Genomic DNA, 19135 nt, shown 5'->3' on the forward strand with positions numbered 1-19135 from the left:
TCATTGGATGTGTAGTGTCTGCTGAGGATGAAGATATGATTTAGTCTCTAAGTTTAATAGTATAAATTCGGCGGGGGTAAAACCATAGACTGTATAGACCACCCATTGGTTTGTGGACTGCAGTTTTGAAACCTCGAGTTTGGCAATTTGGCCGTCACCATCTTGTTTTTTTGCAACCGGAAGTGACACGAGAGAGTGGAGCCAAGCAAAGAACGTATATTGCCAAGAAGTGAAAGTCAATTGTTCGTTCCATTGCAACATCAACGCCCAGCAGCAAAGCTACGGTTCTGCCATTTTGGACTGAAAGTGACTAAAAAGTGCCGTACAAAAGTAAAACAAAATTATGTCTATTTTATCGTCATATTATACCGAAATGGCCTGTTTTGAACAATAAAATATTATAAATATTATAAGCGTTTTTGGTCCTAAATGGCAGCATGAGTTTTGTCTCTTTCCAGTACAACCGAACGCTGAATACGACATTGTTAGGCGACCAAAAATGTAAATTTATTTTCATGAGCTGAAAACACACGGTGAAAGGGTTAAAGTTGGAAGACGAAAACACGGACAACGCCGTGGTAGCGACCTGTCAATCACAAGGTAGCCCCGCCCTAAAGCATCCCCTGCTTTATGGTCTATCTGACTCTAAATGGGACCATAATTTACTAAATGAACATCATGCTGTATTGAAGAAGACTTGAAACTAGTGATTGAGACCATAAACTCATGTTTACAATGTTTACTGATGTAATAAATCAAGAGAGAAGTAGGCTCCTTTTCTCAGAGACTTCTATACAATCAGACTTCTTTTAGCAACCAGAGGAGTCGCCCCCTGCTGGCTGGTAGAAAGAATGCAGGTTTAAGGCTTCACTTTTCAGACCCGGAAGTTGCCCTCTAGGTAAAACAGAGCTTATCTCTTTTCCTAACATGCTGATGGGAAGAAACTGTGTGTTATGTTCTACCTCCTCTGCCTGCTTGATAACACTTGTCTCTGTTGTGTCTCACAGATGACAGTGAGCCAGTGGACAGCATGTTCGACACACAGGCCGACCTCCCGGGTTTAGCGTGCGGCGGTGGCGCCGACAGCCCGGATGACGACGCAGACGACGGCGTCATCAACAACATGTCCCCCCTGCCCTCACCGACTCCTTCCCATCCAAACAACAACAACAACAACAACCACCACCACCTGCTGCACCCCCACATCTACGCCACCCACCACCACCACCACCTCCACAACAATAGCAACAGCAGCAGCAACGACCAGGACTTCACCACACCCAAGGAGGGCTCGCCCTACGAGGCGCCCGTCTACATTCCCGACGACATTCCCATCCCCAGCGAGCTGGAGCTGCGGGAGTCCTCGGTGCCCGGCGCCGGCCTGGGCGTCTGGGCCAAGACCTGCATCGGTGCTGGCGAGAGGTTCGGTCTGCACAGCACGCTGCATCACGAGGCCACGGGGAAAGACGGCTCCTTTGGATGGGAGGTAGGAACCGGCCTTTTCATTTCACTGTTTATCACTTTTGACATACACAAATGTACGGCGAGATACGAGATGAAAGAGCGATCGCAGCACTGAAGAGGGTAAGTGAATGAACGAGCCGCTCTTCATTCATTCACATTTCCAGCCATCACTCTTCATCCTCAGGCGTATCTCATCATCATCAAAAGATGCCCGTTCCATTTGCATCCCCCTTGTGTGATTGGACCTCATCTTTTGATCCTGCACACACACACATACGAAACACAGAATTCCAGCAGCACAGCGATGTCAGATGGAAAAATCTGGCTGATTAGTGGAGGTATCAGCTTTTCTGGGCGTCGGTCCGAGCGAGCACACTCATTTGGTCACGCCACCCGATATGGAAATGGAAGAAGCACGGCCCAGTGCGGTGGCAGCATATTGAACTATTAATTTTCATTTCAACATGACATTAGAGGATATTGAAGTTGCTTCAGTAAGCTCATTAGGGGGGGGGGGAAGAAACCGTCTCTTTCTCTCTGTCTGCCTTTCGCTCGTTCTCATGTGCCTAATCAGAGGTGAAATACTCTGGCCTGCTTCTCATTTCACTGACTCTTCGTTTTTAGAAAGCATAGTCTAATATTACATTTGTTTTGTAATAAGGAATAGAGACTTTTGACAAGTTAATCACTGGAACACCATGTTGTTAAGGGCATGATGTGCTTGAATTAGACACTAGCAGCTTTTTTATTATAGTTCCTGGTAATTATTATGCATTTAGAAGACCACACATAATTGGAACTTTCTGTAAGCAAATATTTCATATTGAATGTTTCACATGTTGGACGATATAAAGTGATGAGATGAAATGATAAAGTTTACTTTTAGAGCTAAAACAAACTTTATTGTGATCAAAACATCACAGATGCCTTCTGCTGATCCGTTCTGTGAAGTTATTGTAACCTTCAGGCAGACAGAGGAGCAGGAATAATTATTTCGTAAAAAGCAGATTGTAATACTTTGTATTATTACTTTGCTTATAGATAAGATAAAATAGATTTAGATAGATATATATTTCATTGATCCCGAAGGAAATTTAGGCATCCAGTAGCTTAAACAACACGTCCCAACACCAATACACCTTAAAAAGAGATCAAATCAAATAGAATAAAGTAAAATAAAATAAAAATAAGATAACATAAATACAGCAGTGAAGTGACAGTGCCAATGGTAGTGCAAATAGTGCAAGAGTACTGATTATAGTAGTGTCTATTATATATGTGTATGATACAGTACTGTAATGTAATAGTATAATAGTAGTATAGCTGTATGATATGATAATACAAGAAGATGAAGAAATGCTATGAGAAGATATAACAAGAAGATATAATAGTAATAATATTAATAAGAATATATAGGTGTAGTATAGGTTAACACAACAATAACATAAATAGTAATACTAATGATGGTGCTATATATATATATATATGAATGAAAGAAACACCCTCTGACACCCTCTGACCTCTGACCTCCAGATCAGTGAATGTAAATGGGTTCTATGGGTACCCACGAGTCTCCCCTTTACAGACATGCCCACTTTATGATAATCACATGCAGTTTTGGGGCAAGTCATAGTCAAGTCAGCACACTGACACACTGACAGCTGTTGTTGCCTGTTGGGCTGCAGTTTGCCATGTTATGATTGGAGCATGTTTTTTATGCTAAATGCAGTACCTGTGAGGGTTTCTGGACAATATCTGACATTGTTTTGTGTTGTTAATTGATTTCCAATAAGAAATATATACATACATCTGCATAAAACAGCATATTTATCATGTGATTAATCGCGATTAAATATTCAAATCAATTGACAGCCCTAGTATATTAATTAGTATATATCTTGTAAATATAATATCTCTGAACAACTCATAAAAGTGTGGTTATGAATCCCTCGTTGTCAAGATTTTAAAGAAATCCCTAAATTGGATCAGTGTGAAGAACTCCTGGTGGTTTCCACCAAATCCTTCATTTCTCTTTTCACCCTGTTTTCCTGCTAACAGTCGTAGGAGGCGATTAGAGCGAGAGGCACACGCTATGTGGCGGAGTGCCAGGCTGAACATTTTCCTTTTTTAAAGTTCATATTATGGCTAGCCATTCGGGGTGCAAAAGGGCACCGCTCCAAAAGCAACACTCTCCCCGTAGCTCTCATGTTTTCTCTCAGTTTTCCTCCTCCTTCCTCTTTTCTCCCCAGACACCCCCCGACTAATGCATATTCATCAGCTCAGCTTGAGCAGCTTTAGTTCTCCGGCTAGGAGGAAAAAAAAGGCCACCTTCAGCTCTGAGGAGATACACATTCACACATGTGCTCACAGAAATGTCCTGGCAGATACATTCACCTTCCTGAAAAGGGAGAGGTTCAGCATGTTGTTGCACTTTTAAGATGACTAGTTCTTTTTAGCCACTTTAAAGGAAAACTTCACCCACAAGATGACCTTTTGTATATCAGTTACTCACCCCGTGTTACCTTGAATTCTTGAAGAAAAACTTTTTTCGAGGAACGAAAAATAGACGGATCAATCGGACAAAGTCCACGGTATAACTGGACTGTGTTCATGTTCATACTGTAGTGTACCTTAAACTTCATCTTCACTTCAAACTCCAACTTAAAGGAATATTTCACCCACAAAATGACCATTTGTATTTCAATAACTCAGCCCTGTATTACCTTGAATACTTGATGACAACATTGTTTTTCTCACATGCCTCCACGGCGAAAACGGAGAATCAAAAAAATCAGAGAAAGGTCTTGATGAATTGAAGTAAATCGTGGCCGCGTTTAACAACAGCAAAACTATCAAAACATCTGTTTACAATCTCTCACAACTCGTGCAGTATAATCCAAGTTATCTAGTCGTATGCTCGTTACTTCCCAAACACGTGCATCTTTGCTAAACCCTTACTATTTAAAACATTTCTGCATAAACAGTCTCAAGCTTTTGCAGGCACCAACTCTTCCGAGCGGGTCCGAAGTGTTTGGGAAGTAGGGAGCATACGACTGGATAAATTAGACTTAGAGTTGTGTGAGAGTTTGTAAATGGATGTTTTGATATAGTTTTGCAGTTGTTAAACGTGGCCCTCATTTACTTGAATTCATCAAGACTTTTCTCTGTCTTTGGATTACTCGTTCGCCGTGGAGGCAACAAAGTTTTCTCCAAGAAATTCAAGGTAACACAGGCTGAGTTATTGATATAGAAATGGTCATTTTATGGGTGAAGTATTCCTTTAAGATGACATTTAATAAACCACTTGGTAAGGTACATGAACACAGTCAAGATTCTGCTGCTGACTTTGACACATTTGGTGTTGTTTCAGATCAATTAGCATGTTGCTGTTAGCCTGAGGTCCATTTTGTTCCCCCTCAAGGTAAAATCTTTGCCTCCAAACATGTCAAAAGGGGCCGATTGATCCGTCTCTTTCCTCCTCCTCCTCCTCCTGAACGGTCGTTGGAGGACTCACTCAGGGTTAGGCTGTATTATTTTTTTAAGATATCCTGTCTGGTTTGGGGCTGGAAGGCTTCGGGGGCTCTCCTCTCCCAGACTCTTATCACAGATAGTCATAACAGTCAGCCTGTTGATAGTCATCAACAGACTCCCCGAGGAGTCCCGTACACCCCCTTTTTCCACCATCTACCCCTCAACTCATCTACTGCCTCTGGTCTTAGACAAATAGACAGGTGAGGCAGCGACAGAAGTAATGCTGAGTGAAGAAAGATGTTGAAAGAAACCAGAGAGAAACAAGGATTAATGGGGATGGATAGAGTCAGAAAAGAGGATGCAAAACACATATTTCTCACAGTATTAGAGACTCCAGAGAGGAGGCTAATACTCCTCATGGAAAGTCTGTGAATGTGTGTGTGCGTTATACTAGTCCACTGCCAAAACAGGGTGATGTGTTATGATAGATAATAAGTGAAGTCATCTGAGATCTCTGTGGTGTGAATGTGATCGTATCTAACCGAGGGCCTCACACATTTCGTCTCAGCCCTTCTCAGGTTGGAGAACACAATTGGATTAAGTGCTGATTTTAGTTATCAGAGTGATTAGTGTAACTCTGCTTCCACTTCATAATAAATCACTGTAATGCTGATGTTGGGTCAAAACTGATGCTGTCAGAGTTAACGCGCTAATAACGCGTTAACATGAGTTTGTTTTAACGCCACTAATTTCTTTAACGCAACTTGGGATTTTTAGGTTGTAGTGGGCTCAGTTGTAAAGCTAGAGTGAAGATACTGGCATCATATGAAACTAGAAAACCTAAGGAATCCATTGGTACCAACCATGTCATACTAGCTTGTCATAAAGGAGGTTAAATAACGCTCAATTTTGGCAAGGAAAAACTGGCATGGCTTAAATTCAAAGGGGTCCCTTGACCTCTGACTTCAAGATATGTACATGAAAATGAGTTCAATGGGTACCCACAAGTCTCCCCTTTTGCTAAATGCAGTACCTGTGAGGGTTTCTAGACAATATTTATCATTGTTTTGTGTTGTTAACTGATTTCCAATAATAAATATATACATACATTTGCATAAAGCAACATTTTTGCCCACTCCCATGTTAATAAGAGTATTAAATACTTCACAGATCTCCCTTTAAGGTACATTTTGAACAGATAATAAATGTTATTTTCATCCACTGAAAGCCCTAGGGAAAACCTTTTCTTCCCCAAATCCTCTCTAAAAGTCAAACAGCCTTGTTTTCTTCCTGATGACCATGTCTTTAAGTTGATTGAATGATCCTAAAATCACATTTTGTAGACTATACTGCACATGTCGCCCTGTAATCCTTAAAAAACATGAAATCATCGAAATTGCATTTACAGGGTTTTTTTTCTTCTTCTCATCAACGATGATATATGCCATCTGCAGCGCTACGCTCAAATCCAAAACAGTTTAACCACATTTATTGCATTTTTGTGGATTTTTTTACTAAGACTGGCAATAAGTCATTATGTTGGCTTTGCGAGCACCGCGGTCTACCAGCGAAGCCAAGCGGCTCTAACAATCACATGGCGGAGGAGGAGGCTGTAGAGTGCTCTCTGGATATCTGGGGTGGAAGTGTGGATTGGCGGAGAGAGTAATAGAAAGAGAGAGTGAAAGAGTAGCAGTGAGAGAAAGAAGAAAGAGGAAGCCTACTATTGTCTGTCCCGGGGGCGCTGGGGGACTGGAAGAGGTGTTAACTCAGACTCATTTCGGCGAGACGGACAGCTCAATCTAAGAGCTGCTTTGCTGCAGGCCATGGCCATTCTCTTCTGTCTCAGACTCCCTCTCTGGGCCAGCACCGAGTCATCCATTTAAAAACCATTATGCTCCCCCTTTAGCACAACATGATAGAACGCCGGGGCCCCAGGTCTACCGTATGTGTGTGCGTGTGTGTGTGTGTGTAGGGCTGCCAACCCCTCAGGATAGGAAGGCCTGAGCAAGCAGAGCGAGGCACGGCCCTCCAGAGAGTCCGGCGTGGGGATCTGCTGTCAGAGTGACTGCTGCTATTATCTGGCCGGTAGATTGGCCCCGACTCGCCTATTGATAGAGACATGTCACCGTACAATGGCTGGAGGTATTGTGCTCCGCGCGCTGACTGGCATTGAATGGACTCACTGATCTAACTCCCTCGGGTGTTCAGATGGCAAGAGAGAGGGCAACACGTCTGCGGATGTGTTCGGAGGAAGCGGCGCATGTTAATAGGACCAAACTCGGATCTATGAGCAACATTAAATCCTTCCCACAGTTTGACTTTGATCTTTAGAAGGAAAACAAGATAAAGTCTCTCAGTTCTGTCTGTAGCAAACAAACAGTATGACCAATCCCTCTCCAAGGTGCCGTTAATGGTGTTTACTCTCACTTCTCCTCACCCTGTGACCACCAGGCGTGTCCTCTGAATCACAGCTTTTGACACTCCTCCAGCACCTATTAGCTTTGTCTTTTCCTCACTATCTTTTGTTTCTGCAGCGTTGTTTGCTATCTCACAAAGTTCTCGCTCGAAGGTCGACGCACATCAGGTGTTGCAGCACAGGCTGTTCTCATACGCCGTTCGTAGCTATACGATATACAAAATGAAGTCGAGTCAATTCAAGTCAATTTTGTATAGCCCAGGGGTCAGCAACCTTTACTATCTAAAGAGCCATTTTACGCAAAAAAAATAAATTAAAAAAAATCTGTCTGGAGCTGCCAAACATTTGAGTATTGTGATGAAGGTAACAGTTTATAGTCTAAGTATATAGTATATAAGTCTAATGCAGTGAGGGCCAAAGTGCAAATGTACTACAGAGTATTAGGGCCACATCGAGGGGAAAAAACATCTGAGATTTCCAGAATAAAGTCAAAATATAACGAGAAAAAAGTCATAAATTTACGAGAAAAAAAGAAAATAACACGTAAAATTACTACTTTATAATATTATGACTTTATTCTTGTAATATTATGACTTTATTCTCGAAATCTCAGATTTATCTTTTTTTCCTCCGGCTCCGGAGCCGCAGGTTGCTGACCCCTGGAATAGCCCAATATCACAAATCACAATTTTGCCCCAGGGGGGCTTTGCAATCTGTACAGGATACGACACCCCCTGTCATCCTCTTTACATTACAACCCTCTCTTCGGAAAAACTTAACAAAAAAAAAAACTTTTAACAGAGAAAAAGTGGAAGAAACCTCGGGAAGAGCAACAGAGGAGGGATCCCCCTTCCAGGATGTCGAGTAACAACATAGTGAAAATACAACAAAGACAATCCAATGCACTGTAATCCCTTTATATGAATATCCCCATGAATCAATTTGTGTGTAATCCACATAATCGTGACCCAGGGAATATAGATAGCGACAAATGCAGCGTAGGGAGGAAGTCGGGGGGGATGGGTGGGTCTAAAAATACTGGACCTTCGCCCAGGAGACCGGCGTTCGTGTCCCGTGTGAAACCAGATGTCAACGGTGATTCATTTGTCATGTAACTTGCGTACTTAAAGGACCAGTGTGTAATAATTTGGGGGATCTATTGGCAGAAATGGAATATAATATTAGTAAGTATGTTTTCTTTAGTATAGAATCACCTAGTAATAAGAATTGTTGTGTTTTTGTTACCTTAGAATGAGCCGTTTATATCTACAACGGAGTTTGCCATGTTGGAGTTGCCGGAGTCGATAACGTTACTTGCCCCCGTCGTCGCCGCCACTCTCTCTCTCTTGCCTCACCACTCACTTCCCACGTACACACACACTCTACGCACTGACTCTGCTCCAACTGGCTCTAGATAGGGCCATTCACATTTTCTCGTCGGCCACCGTAGCTCTCCAACACGCCTGGCACACAGGAGAGGCTTCAGTTGGTTGCAATCTTCTCACCTCATCGCTAGATACCGCCAGATCCTTCACACTGGACCTCTAAGTAACGCTACTTCCGGAGTTACTTTAAGTAAAACCACAATCTTATCCTAAACCTAACTAAGTCATTTTGTTGTTTAAACCTAACCAAGTTGTTTCCTGTGAAGAAAGAAGTTTATTTTGAAAAGACTGTATGCATGTAACGAGCGAAAATTGACACGTGTTGCTGGACATCCGTAGGAAAACAAATCATTTCGTAAGATATACGAACCGTTGTGCGAGAATATGTTGTACAGCACAGCCTCACCGACTGTGAGAAGACGGAGTCACTTGCTTGTCAGTTTTGGACGATTTAATCGCTGCTAAACTTGTAATTATCAATCATGGTGTTCTGCCATTCATAGAATCTAAATGTAACCAAAGCCTTCAGGGTATTCTGAGGCGTGATAAGGGGGATATAAGAAGGACACATTGTGCATTTAGATTTGAAGGGATGTGCATTGATGTAGACCGTTTGGACAAGGTCAACACAAATGCTGTCACACACACACAAACATGTATCACAGAGTCCATGTCAGCCCTGCAGCCATGTTTGTCTCTCTGCAGCAGTGGACCTTGGGATGACTTTGTTGCCAGGCAAACTTCTTTTCCTCTGTCCCTCATTCTCTTTCTGTTTACTTTTTGTGGGGTGATTTTCCATTATCAGTATCATTCACACAGTGATGTGTGGAAAGAGGCGAAAAGTATGCTAGCTCTTCTGTTTACCCTGTTGTTGACTTAGCGATAGGCTAAGACGTCTGGCGGGCACTCTCATGTCGCCAAGGTCCTACGTGACACATACCCATCCGGCCATGGCATCACCAATCTCCCTCACCTCTCCGCCAGGCACTAAATCTCCGGCTTGACAGCTCGCTTTTCACACCGACGCCGTGTTCCTTTTGTTCCTAGCTAAGCTAACGTCCTTGCCTCCAAACTTTAGAGGGAAGAAGTCCTGGCACACCCTGACACTTATCTGTCCTGACCCACCTCTCGCCTCCTGAAGTGTTTGCTCGCCTTTTGTGTTTTTGCCCGAGGAGGGCGGATGGCCAAGTTCTTACGCTGCGAGATATCCCTACAGGGCATTCAAGGTGCAGCTTGGAACTTGTCTGATCTGTTTGCCTTCTGCAGAAAGGTGTTCTTTATCTTGATGTTTGGCCCTTAAGGTGACTGGTACCGAGCTGATAGGGCAGAAACTCCCCGGGACTGCCAGGAGACAGTAGTCACACCGAGTGAATGGATAGTATGAGAGAGGGAGCGAGATAACGAGAGATAGAGTTGTTTCCTGCTTCATCTGACTAATGTGTTTCCACTGTTCTCACGGTGACAGTTATTTCAATATCTGACCTGTTGGTTAAGGTCAGAGAAAGTAAGCTTTCACCACACAGGAAACTCTAATCCTATATGAATCCGTTTGTTCGTTGTCTATTTCCAGACACCCGGTTCTCTAACATTCCTCCTGGTTAACTTGGACCCCTACCGTGTGGACTATTGTATAGCATGAGCGAAGCTCTTCACGTAAATGGGGTCATTATCATGTCTTTTAGTAATCAAATCAGGCCCACGCTCTGATGAGCATGGCCTTGAGCTGAGAGGACTTCTTAAAGCCACTTAACAGGAGAAACAGCAGGCCTTCTGGTTTTACATCCTCAGATCTAGTTTCATTGGAAAGTAGAGGATAATTGTTTATTAAAGTGTCAGTTCATCTAGATTGCACACCGAAAAAACAACATATTTTTTCCACTTAGCCCCTGTACTGTCTCGTTATGGAGTCAGTTTTGAGATATCTGTGAATTTCTATTCACTACTTATCTCTGTTATATATTCCTTTGTTGTGCAAAAGATATGAACGTTTTGAGAAAAGCAAATTTATCAAAATCTGGGTGCATGAAACTGTTATCAACTACCAGGGATTAGTGCAAAGTAGTGCTGTCACCATATCTGATTATTGTGGCCAATAGGGCTGGAGCTAACGATTATTTTCATTAGCGATTTATCTGTTTGTTATTTTCTGGATTTATCGATGAGTCGTTTGGTCTATAAAATGTCAGAAAATGGTGAAAAATGTGGATCAATGTTTTTTCTCAAAGCCCAAGATGACGTCCTCAAATGTCTTGTTTTGTCCACAACTCAAAGATATTCAGTTTACTGTCATAGAGGAGGAAAGAAACCAGAAAACGTTCACATTTAAGAAGCTGAAATCAGAGAATTTAGACTTTATTTTTTTTACTGACAACTAATCGATTAATCGTTGCAGCTCTAGCGGCCAAAAGAATTCACAATAACGATATTATTTATTTAAAAAATCAGTGAAATTCATCTTTAAATTTGTTTATTGTGCGTTTTGTCTCTTTTTTGGCGAATGAAATACACTTAGAATCCGAGTGTAGGGAGGTGGAGAGAGAGTCTGCAACTATAACTGTTGAAAAGCATGATATAAGAGGTGCTGGATTATTTATAAGATATTATCAAATGTGTATTATTAACGTTATATAAATAATTCATTTTTTAAATGTCACGGTTATCATCAACACCGGTATAAATCGCAACACTCCTACTACATAAACATGTGATTGTGATTTGGATGAACAGTCCCTTTAAAGGCACAAAATATCAAATATAAATGTTTAACTAACAAGATCCACAGTATTTAAAGCTGCAATGAGACAACGTGATACACACATGAATATATCCTGATACACCAGTGCTGTGATGAAAACAATCTTTTAAAGTCTAAGTTAGCTCTAAAGCTAACTGCATATTTCGTCAGGATTGGCTGTATGAAATTATGTGTTAAGGTAGGGAGTTACTTTGGCACATGTGCGTCCCACATTGTAATGAAAGGGATATCAAACCTGTGGTTTCTAATAACAGTATTGACCAACAGTGTGCGGTTTTCTGTCATCATTATTTGACTTTGACAGAAACCCCAAGTTTACACACGGAGCGAAAACACCCGAGAGAGAGCGTAACACCACAAGTCTCGGGCTCGGGGTGCTGTAATATCTTCCATTCACGTTCATTTTATGTAGGTTTTAAACATGCCATTAGCCAATTTAATCCAATTTTCCCAGCTTTCGGAGCACTCCAGTGGAACAGATTCCATCTAATATTAAACATATGGTCGTCGTTGCCCCTAGAAACACCGCAGCAGCAGCAGCAGCAGCAGCAGCAGCGCTGGGCTCTTTCTTAAGAAGCTGTTAAAGACAAGCCTCCTGTGTCCCGGCGCAAACCGTTGTCAATTATCCTCAATGAACACGGTAATTGATAACGAGGAAGCAGGGCAGCAAATTAAATGTCAGGTTTGATTAGAGGCCTGATACCTTATCATTTGTTCATAACTCGTTACCAACATCTGTTAATTAGTTGATAAATGAGTCGGCAGGGCTCAGATGAAAAGGTGCGCGGGCTCCCGAGGAAGTACATCGGGGCAAAGTCATCCGTGTTTGAAGAGAGTGGAACTCGACAAATATTGTCCCTGGGATTTGGGCTGTTATTACTCGGTCATTGGTTTCAGACCTCGGCCACTCCGACCAAGCATTCTCAATGGGACCTCTTGTTTGCCTGAATAACCCCCCCCCCCACCGTCTCCGCACGCATCTCCACCACAATGCTATCCCTTATTGCAGCAGGTTCCTCTGAGCAGACGTGCTTTAAACATTCATTTAAACACCCTCACTTTGCCCCATCAGTCCTCTGTGGTGAAGCGCAGGTACCTCCTGTCCACCCCCCCCCCTTCCTCTCTTTCACTGTGTATCTGGTGAAACGCCATCGTTCATCGTTGCCCTGATGAATAGTCCCATCAGTTCGGGCCTCGGGGCTCGAGCAGACAATGACACTGCTCTCTGCCACAGTGGAAGATGATGACATTTGTCAAATGCTGTTTATATTGGTGATTAGATTTATGCTATTATGTAGACGTAGCCTTTTTCTGCCGCCCCAGCTCTTTGCTGCTTGGCTGATCTATATACATTAGTCATGAAACAACACATTTATAAACATTTATTTTAGGGCTGTCAATTTTAACGCGATAATAACGCAAATTATTTTTAACAACAATAATTTCTTGCAATTTTTAGGTTGTAGTGGCTCAGTTTTAAAGCTAGAGATGAAGATATTGGCATCATATGAAACTAGAAAACCTAAAGAGTCCATCGGTGCCAACCATGTCATACTAACGTGTCATGAAGGAGGTTAAACTTAATGCTAAATTTTGGCGAGGAAAAACTGTCATGGCCATTTTCAAAGGGGTCCCTTGACCTCTGACCTCCAGATATGTGAATGTAAATGGGTTCTATGGGTACCCACGAGTCTCCCCTTTACAGACATGCCCACTTTATGATAATCACATGCAGTTTGGGGCAAGTCATAGTCAAGTCAGCACACTGACACACTGACAGCTGTTGTTGCCTGTTGGGCTGCAGTTTGCCATGTTATGATTTGAGCATATTGTTTTATGCTAAATGCAGTACCTGTGAGGGTTTCTGGATCAATATCTGTCATTGATCTGTGTTGGTAATTGATTTACAATAATAAATATATACATAGATTTGCATAAAACAGCATATTTGTCCACTCCCATGTTGATAAGAGTATTAAATACTTGACAAATCTCCTTTTAAGGTACATTTTGAACAGATACAAAATATGATTAATTTGCGATTAACAATGGACGATCATGCGATTCATTGTGATTAAATATTTTAATCGACTGACAGCCCTAATTTATTGATATTATAATATATTTAGTGTGCCTATAAGTGTATATATATAGGTGTGAGCCCTCCAGTGCCAGACCTTTGTCGGTCTCAGTTCACAGACTCTTCCATTTTCACTCACTTTCCCCTTCCTCTCCCTCGCTTTAAATCTCAATCCCTTGTGCTGCTTAACATTTCTGTGACTCAAGCAGGAGGTGGTGACCTATTAATCAGGTTCCCGTGGCTGTTGTGATTGCCATTTTCCATAATCAGATGCACAACATGGCCTAAAAGCCTTGGCTGTAGAAATACTTAAGTTTCGTTAATTCCTTACAGTTCTTGTGCCGGTAGACCTCAATCCGTGAGTAGCGAGCCCAGGAGGGAACTGGCTGTGCTTTTTAATTACTTTTTTATTAGTTATGAGGACTAACATTTTGGCACAGTGTGTGTCTTTGTCAGAGTCAAACAGTCCTGGTACAAACGGAGAGTTTAAAGCCCTCATAAGCATATGATTGGTTCTAGAAGGAGAAGGAGGCCTCGCACTAACTAATCGTCTTATAATCTGTGTAAAAGTTCAGGTAACCTTCATGTTTTCTGTTTTTTTATATCTTTAAAAGCTCCAGATAAATACAATATTAATGCACTGTACGTTTGGTGTGTATATATACTTTAATGTGATTCCATATGAATATGCACAAGCGTATAAACTGTACATTACGTCCACACAAACATAAAGAGACACAGGCAGTGCAGGAAAAAGACGCTCTCCCGTGTTATTCTTTCCTCCACTCGGTCATTTAGAATAACAGGGTAGAGTGAGAAGCCGAGCACATCAGATGACGACATCAGATCCGAAAACAGTGTTGAATTGTTGAAGTGTCGAACGCGCCGGGGACGTCTTTACTTTGGAAAGTCTCCGGAAACGCTCGGGTGATTTTCGCTCATTTTCTCCACCACTGTCATCAGGAGGCCTCGTCTGCATGAGAGACAACAAGGAGGGTTTGACAGAGTCAAGATTTGTTAGAGGTGAACTTATGTGTGCTTGTGTGTGTGTATCTGTGTGCTCATGTCCACATCGCTGTCTGTTAATCATCTCGGGCACCGGGCCGCCCTCCACATAATCCTAAATCTGTCAAATTCCCCCCAACTAAAACAGGATCTCACCAGGAGTTCGGTGTAATATCTTAATTTAGTACGAGTGCTTGTGTCAAGATGATAAATAACAGTTTAAACAGATGTTTCCCAGACATTTTCATTTAGGAGATATCGTTGCCTCATTGCACACTCACCGAGACATTGCATTTGGATGTTTAATAACTAGTAACTTTAAGAACATGCATTATTTCACGAGGCTGTGATTATCCTAGAGGTCACCACAGGTCATTTTATACAGTGAGGTCACTTTTCAAAAAATGGTCTCACCACAGTGAAATGTCTCCTATGGGGACTAACATCATCACACATGAATACAGTTGGGCTCATTGGATCCACAAGAGTCTCAGCTTTACAGTGATACCCAATTTATGTAATTCATAGACTGTTTAGGGACCCCAGTATGCAGAAATATTCAGATACACCATTTTAGAATAGGAGACAATAACACATTTATACTGCATGTGATTATCATAAAGTGGGCATGTCTGTAAAGGGGAGACTCGTGGGTACCCATAGAACCCATTTACATTCACATTTCTGTAGGTCAGAGGTCAAGGGACCCCTTTGAAGTTTTTTTCCTCGCAAAAATTTTGCGCAAATTCATAGCATTAATTAGTGTTCTTCCCGACAAGCTAGCATAACATGGTTGGTACTACGGATGCACCGTTACCACTTTTTTCAGACCGAGTACAAGTACAAGTACTTACATTTGGGTTCTCGTCGATACCGAGTACCGATACGAGTACTTCTCTGTGCCGAAAGACCCTCGTTAACAGCCAGCTGGAGGGTGTGAGCGACACACGGCAGGCTGGGGAGTCCCGCAGACGAGGCGACCAGCTCTAGGTCGGCTTGGAAAGGCCCGTCTCTCCCACACCGTCGGGGAGGTGGAGCGTGAGCGCGTGCGATAGGACCCGAAAGATGGTGACGAGAGGTTAACGTCACGCTGTCGTAAAGTGGTATCGGTGCCGTTTTACGAGTACGAGTACATGAGCAGAGTATCGGACCCGATACCCATTACTGGTATCGGTGCATCCATAGTTGGTACCAATGGATTCATTAGGCTTTCTAAATGTTAGTTTCATATGATGCCAGTATCTTGACTCTAGCTTGAAAACTCAGTGAGCAACAACCTCTTAAAGACAGAACAGTGTCGATGATGAACATTTGTTGATTCGTTGTTCGCGAGTGATTGACAGCTGCTCAGAGACGGCAGACTCTAGATCAGCTCTGATTAGTTGTTTTCCTCCGGTCTGGGAAATCTTGCCGTTAGGAGCACCAGAGGTCAAAGAGGAACATGTCTGCACTACTATCAGGATATAGTGACCGTTTTATAAAAATAACTGTTTTAATCATATTTGCTCCAACTTGCTGCAGCTTTAATGGTCGGATCAGCTTTCTGTCCTCTAGAGACGTCACGGAGGATTCTGCTGTTTGTCACCCTCCCTGTAGACGAGGTGAGCTGCTGATGTTGGTGCAGCTGGTACGCAGCGGTACCCAGCATGCCACCCGGGAACACGGAAGGGTGGAGAAAAACATAAACCCTGAAAAACCTTCTAGTTCTCTGAGACTCTTAGGCCTGAGCCATGTGATACTGAAGTTATGCCAAACAACTGAACAAAAGCAAGGAAAGGAAATATCAAGTCCCTTTTCTCTTGCTATATTCTAAAATATACATTTGTGTGATTTTTATATCGCTACCTGAAGTCAGGCTGGTATTTATTTGCACCTGTAACACTTGACATTACTGTTCTCAAGAACCTTAAAGCTCCCTTTTTGAAAGAATTTTAGTCTTGCAGTTATTAGTCTTTTGCTTTTAACTCAAGTGTTGTGTCATGTGAAGCAGTTTTTTAGCATCGAAGATCCAGACAAAGAAGCAAATGAAAGAAATGGAAGAAGAAAATAATCAAATGTAATGCAGCATGGTTTGGTTATTTTAAACCATGTCTTTAAAGCAGCAGCGGGTAGAAATGGAGCAAATATGATTTAAAAAAAAGTGATTTTTATCAAACGGTCGCTATATCCTGACAGTAGTGCATGAGACAGGTAATCTGAAAAAAAAGTAATGTTCCTCTGTGTCCTCCGGTGCTCCTAACGGCATCTGCAAGATTTCACAGACCGGAGGAAAACAACCAATCAGAGCTGATCTGGAGCCTTCCTGTCTCTGAGCAGCTGTCAATCACTCGCGAACTCCGATCAAACGGTCAAACTAGGCAGCGCTGATCAAATATGAATCAATATTCTGTTACATTAATGCCTATTTCTCTCCTCAGATGTTTTCAGAATCATCTTGTAGTGCACGGTTTAGCTGTAAAATGAGAGAGCTTGTGACCCGGCAGCCATGTTGAGATCAAGTTGAGGAAATACCAAGCCCCGCCCACCAGCCAGAGCACAGCCAATAGGAACGCTGTCTCTCTCTCTCCGAAATGATTTTCTAAAGCCTGAAAACAGAGCCATGAGGAGGTGCAGAAGTCTCTCTCAGAACACTTGAATTACAATATGCTGAAAGCTTATTATGGGATTTTTGATGCCAAAAATATTCTGCCTACTGCCCCTTTAATAGTGGAGTTCAAATGGGACCCACTAGTTTATAATGAAGCTCTTCATTCTGCCGCTTTGTCTGCTGTTATTTTATTGAGTGTCTCTGGTGACAAAGCCTGCTCCCCTCTGCTGGCCGAGAGCTCACAATGACACTCTCTGAACAAGTGCTTTTAATGTTGTGTTGTGTTTATTCAGGGAGGGAGAGAGAGAGAGAGATAGCGGCAGACGTTCTAGTTACAACTGTTGAAAAACATACGAGTGTACAGTGTAAGAGCACAACAGCAAACACAGTCTTTGACACACACTTGAAGCACGGCGCCCAACGAGCAAACTACTCCAGCAGTACAAACGTCCTGGGGAGTGGGGGGGGAGGCGTCACCATCACTTTCTGTCTTTACACCGCTTTCCATTTCCTATTTTCTCTTTTCATCTCTTTAGACCACTTGCACATGTGTTCACAAGTACTCTCACACACACAGAGAGAGAGCATCTCTCTAGCATTCACATGATGGATCACCAAAAGGCCTTCTGAGCATCCCTCACACAGTCTCGTCTTACGCTTTACATTTATACAAACATATTACAATGATAGCCGACTTTGATCTCTTTTCGCTCGCCAAAGCGTCTGTGAATCACGTGTTTTCATGACAAAACACAGGGCATGTGCTTTAATTCCACCCAGATCACAGACTCAAATCTTTTCTTTTGTGATTCATTGATTTTTCAACCCCCTCTCTCTCAATCTCTATGTGCCCTTCCTTCCTCTCTATTTCTCCTCTCCTTCCTTTTTCTTCTCGCTCCCTCCTCCTCCTCCTCCTCCTCCTCCTCCTCTTTTCCTGGCCTCCGGGGTCCCAGTGCTTCTAATTCGGCCTTATCAGTGAAGTAATTTAGCTGCCACAGCTTGGGTTTCTGTTGCACGGCGAGCGGCCCCATTGTCCTGCCCTGCTGTTGCTGAGATAAACCCTCAGATTGAACAAAGTCCGCGCTGACCTTTACAAACTCCCAAATCTCACTCCGTACACCCCTCCGACAGAGATTCTCTCTGCCTCGAGCTCTTTTCTTAGCGGTGGGAGGGGGGGCACATCAAGTGGGAGGGAGAAGGCGAATGAGTGTGTGTGTGTGTGTGTGAAAGAGTGAGAGTGTGTGGGGTCAGGGTGGATTGAGTGAGCGTGAGATGGACAGGGGAGAGGGATTAAGATGGCTGACTGAGCCTGTCTATATTTCCAATGGCACTTCGCTTCTGAAGAGGAAAAAGTGCACTGCAAAGCGAAGCATTCAAGTGCTTTCTCTGTCTCCTTCAGACTGCCAGAGGAGGCTTTTGTGAGCCGCATTCTCTGAACTTCAACGCTCGACCAGAAATATGATTACTTTGACGTTCAAAAGAGACAGTTTGTGTCTCTCCTACTCGCTGTTGACGTACCCTGAAACGGCTCATTGAGAGAATCCCGTCACAAAAGCCCGGTTGAACCCCTCGTCTTACCTCCATTGTTATCTATCATGTCCCTCATTCCTTGGCAGAAGGCCCAAGAGGAGTCTGTCGGGATTGTTGCTTTGACACACAGTGAAACGGCTAGAGGGGAACGGTTGAAGCCAAGTGGCTGTGGGGGTGGTGGTGGTGGTGGACGGGGTGGGGGTGGATGCTGTGCCGCCGGGGAGGTTTTGGGGCACAATGCAACAGGAGTACCCTCTCCATTGTGAACCACTGTCATCCTTCAGAAGCCACTCGACTCGGCTCTCCACGCCGCAAATCCTCTCCGCTCTCTACTCCAGCCGTATGTCGGTCAGGCGGGGAACCTCATCAAAAGGTCTTGTGGAGTTTGGGGATTGAGACGGAGTGGGTGGAGGGAGGCAGGATGGTGGAGAGGGAGGTGTTG

At 43.0% G+C, this 19135-nt stretch overlaps 1 protein-coding gene across 5 annotated transcripts in view; it reads left to right on the plus strand.

The window, feature by feature from the left end:
- The window catches only part of prdm16 (PR domain containing 16), a 339983-nt gene that overhangs the window by 170930 nt on the left and 149918 nt on the right, over nt 1-19135 (plus strand). For all 5 annotated transcript variants that reach the window (XM_074642545.1, XM_074642542.1, XM_074642543.1 and 2 more), the window contains exon 2: nt 1008-1486. In XM_074642545.1, coding sequence (XP_074498646.1) covers nt 1008-1486 — 479 coding nt within the window. The remainder of the gene's footprint in view (nt 1-1007; nt 1487-19135) is intronic.

This window comes from Sebastes fasciatus, chromosome 8 (assembly GCF_043250625.1).
Source record: "Sebastes fasciatus isolate fSebFas1 chromosome 8, fSebFas1.pri, whole genome shotgun sequence".
Taxonomy (NCBI): Eukaryota; Metazoa; Chordata; class Actinopteri; order Perciformes; family Sebastidae; genus Sebastes; species Sebastes fasciatus.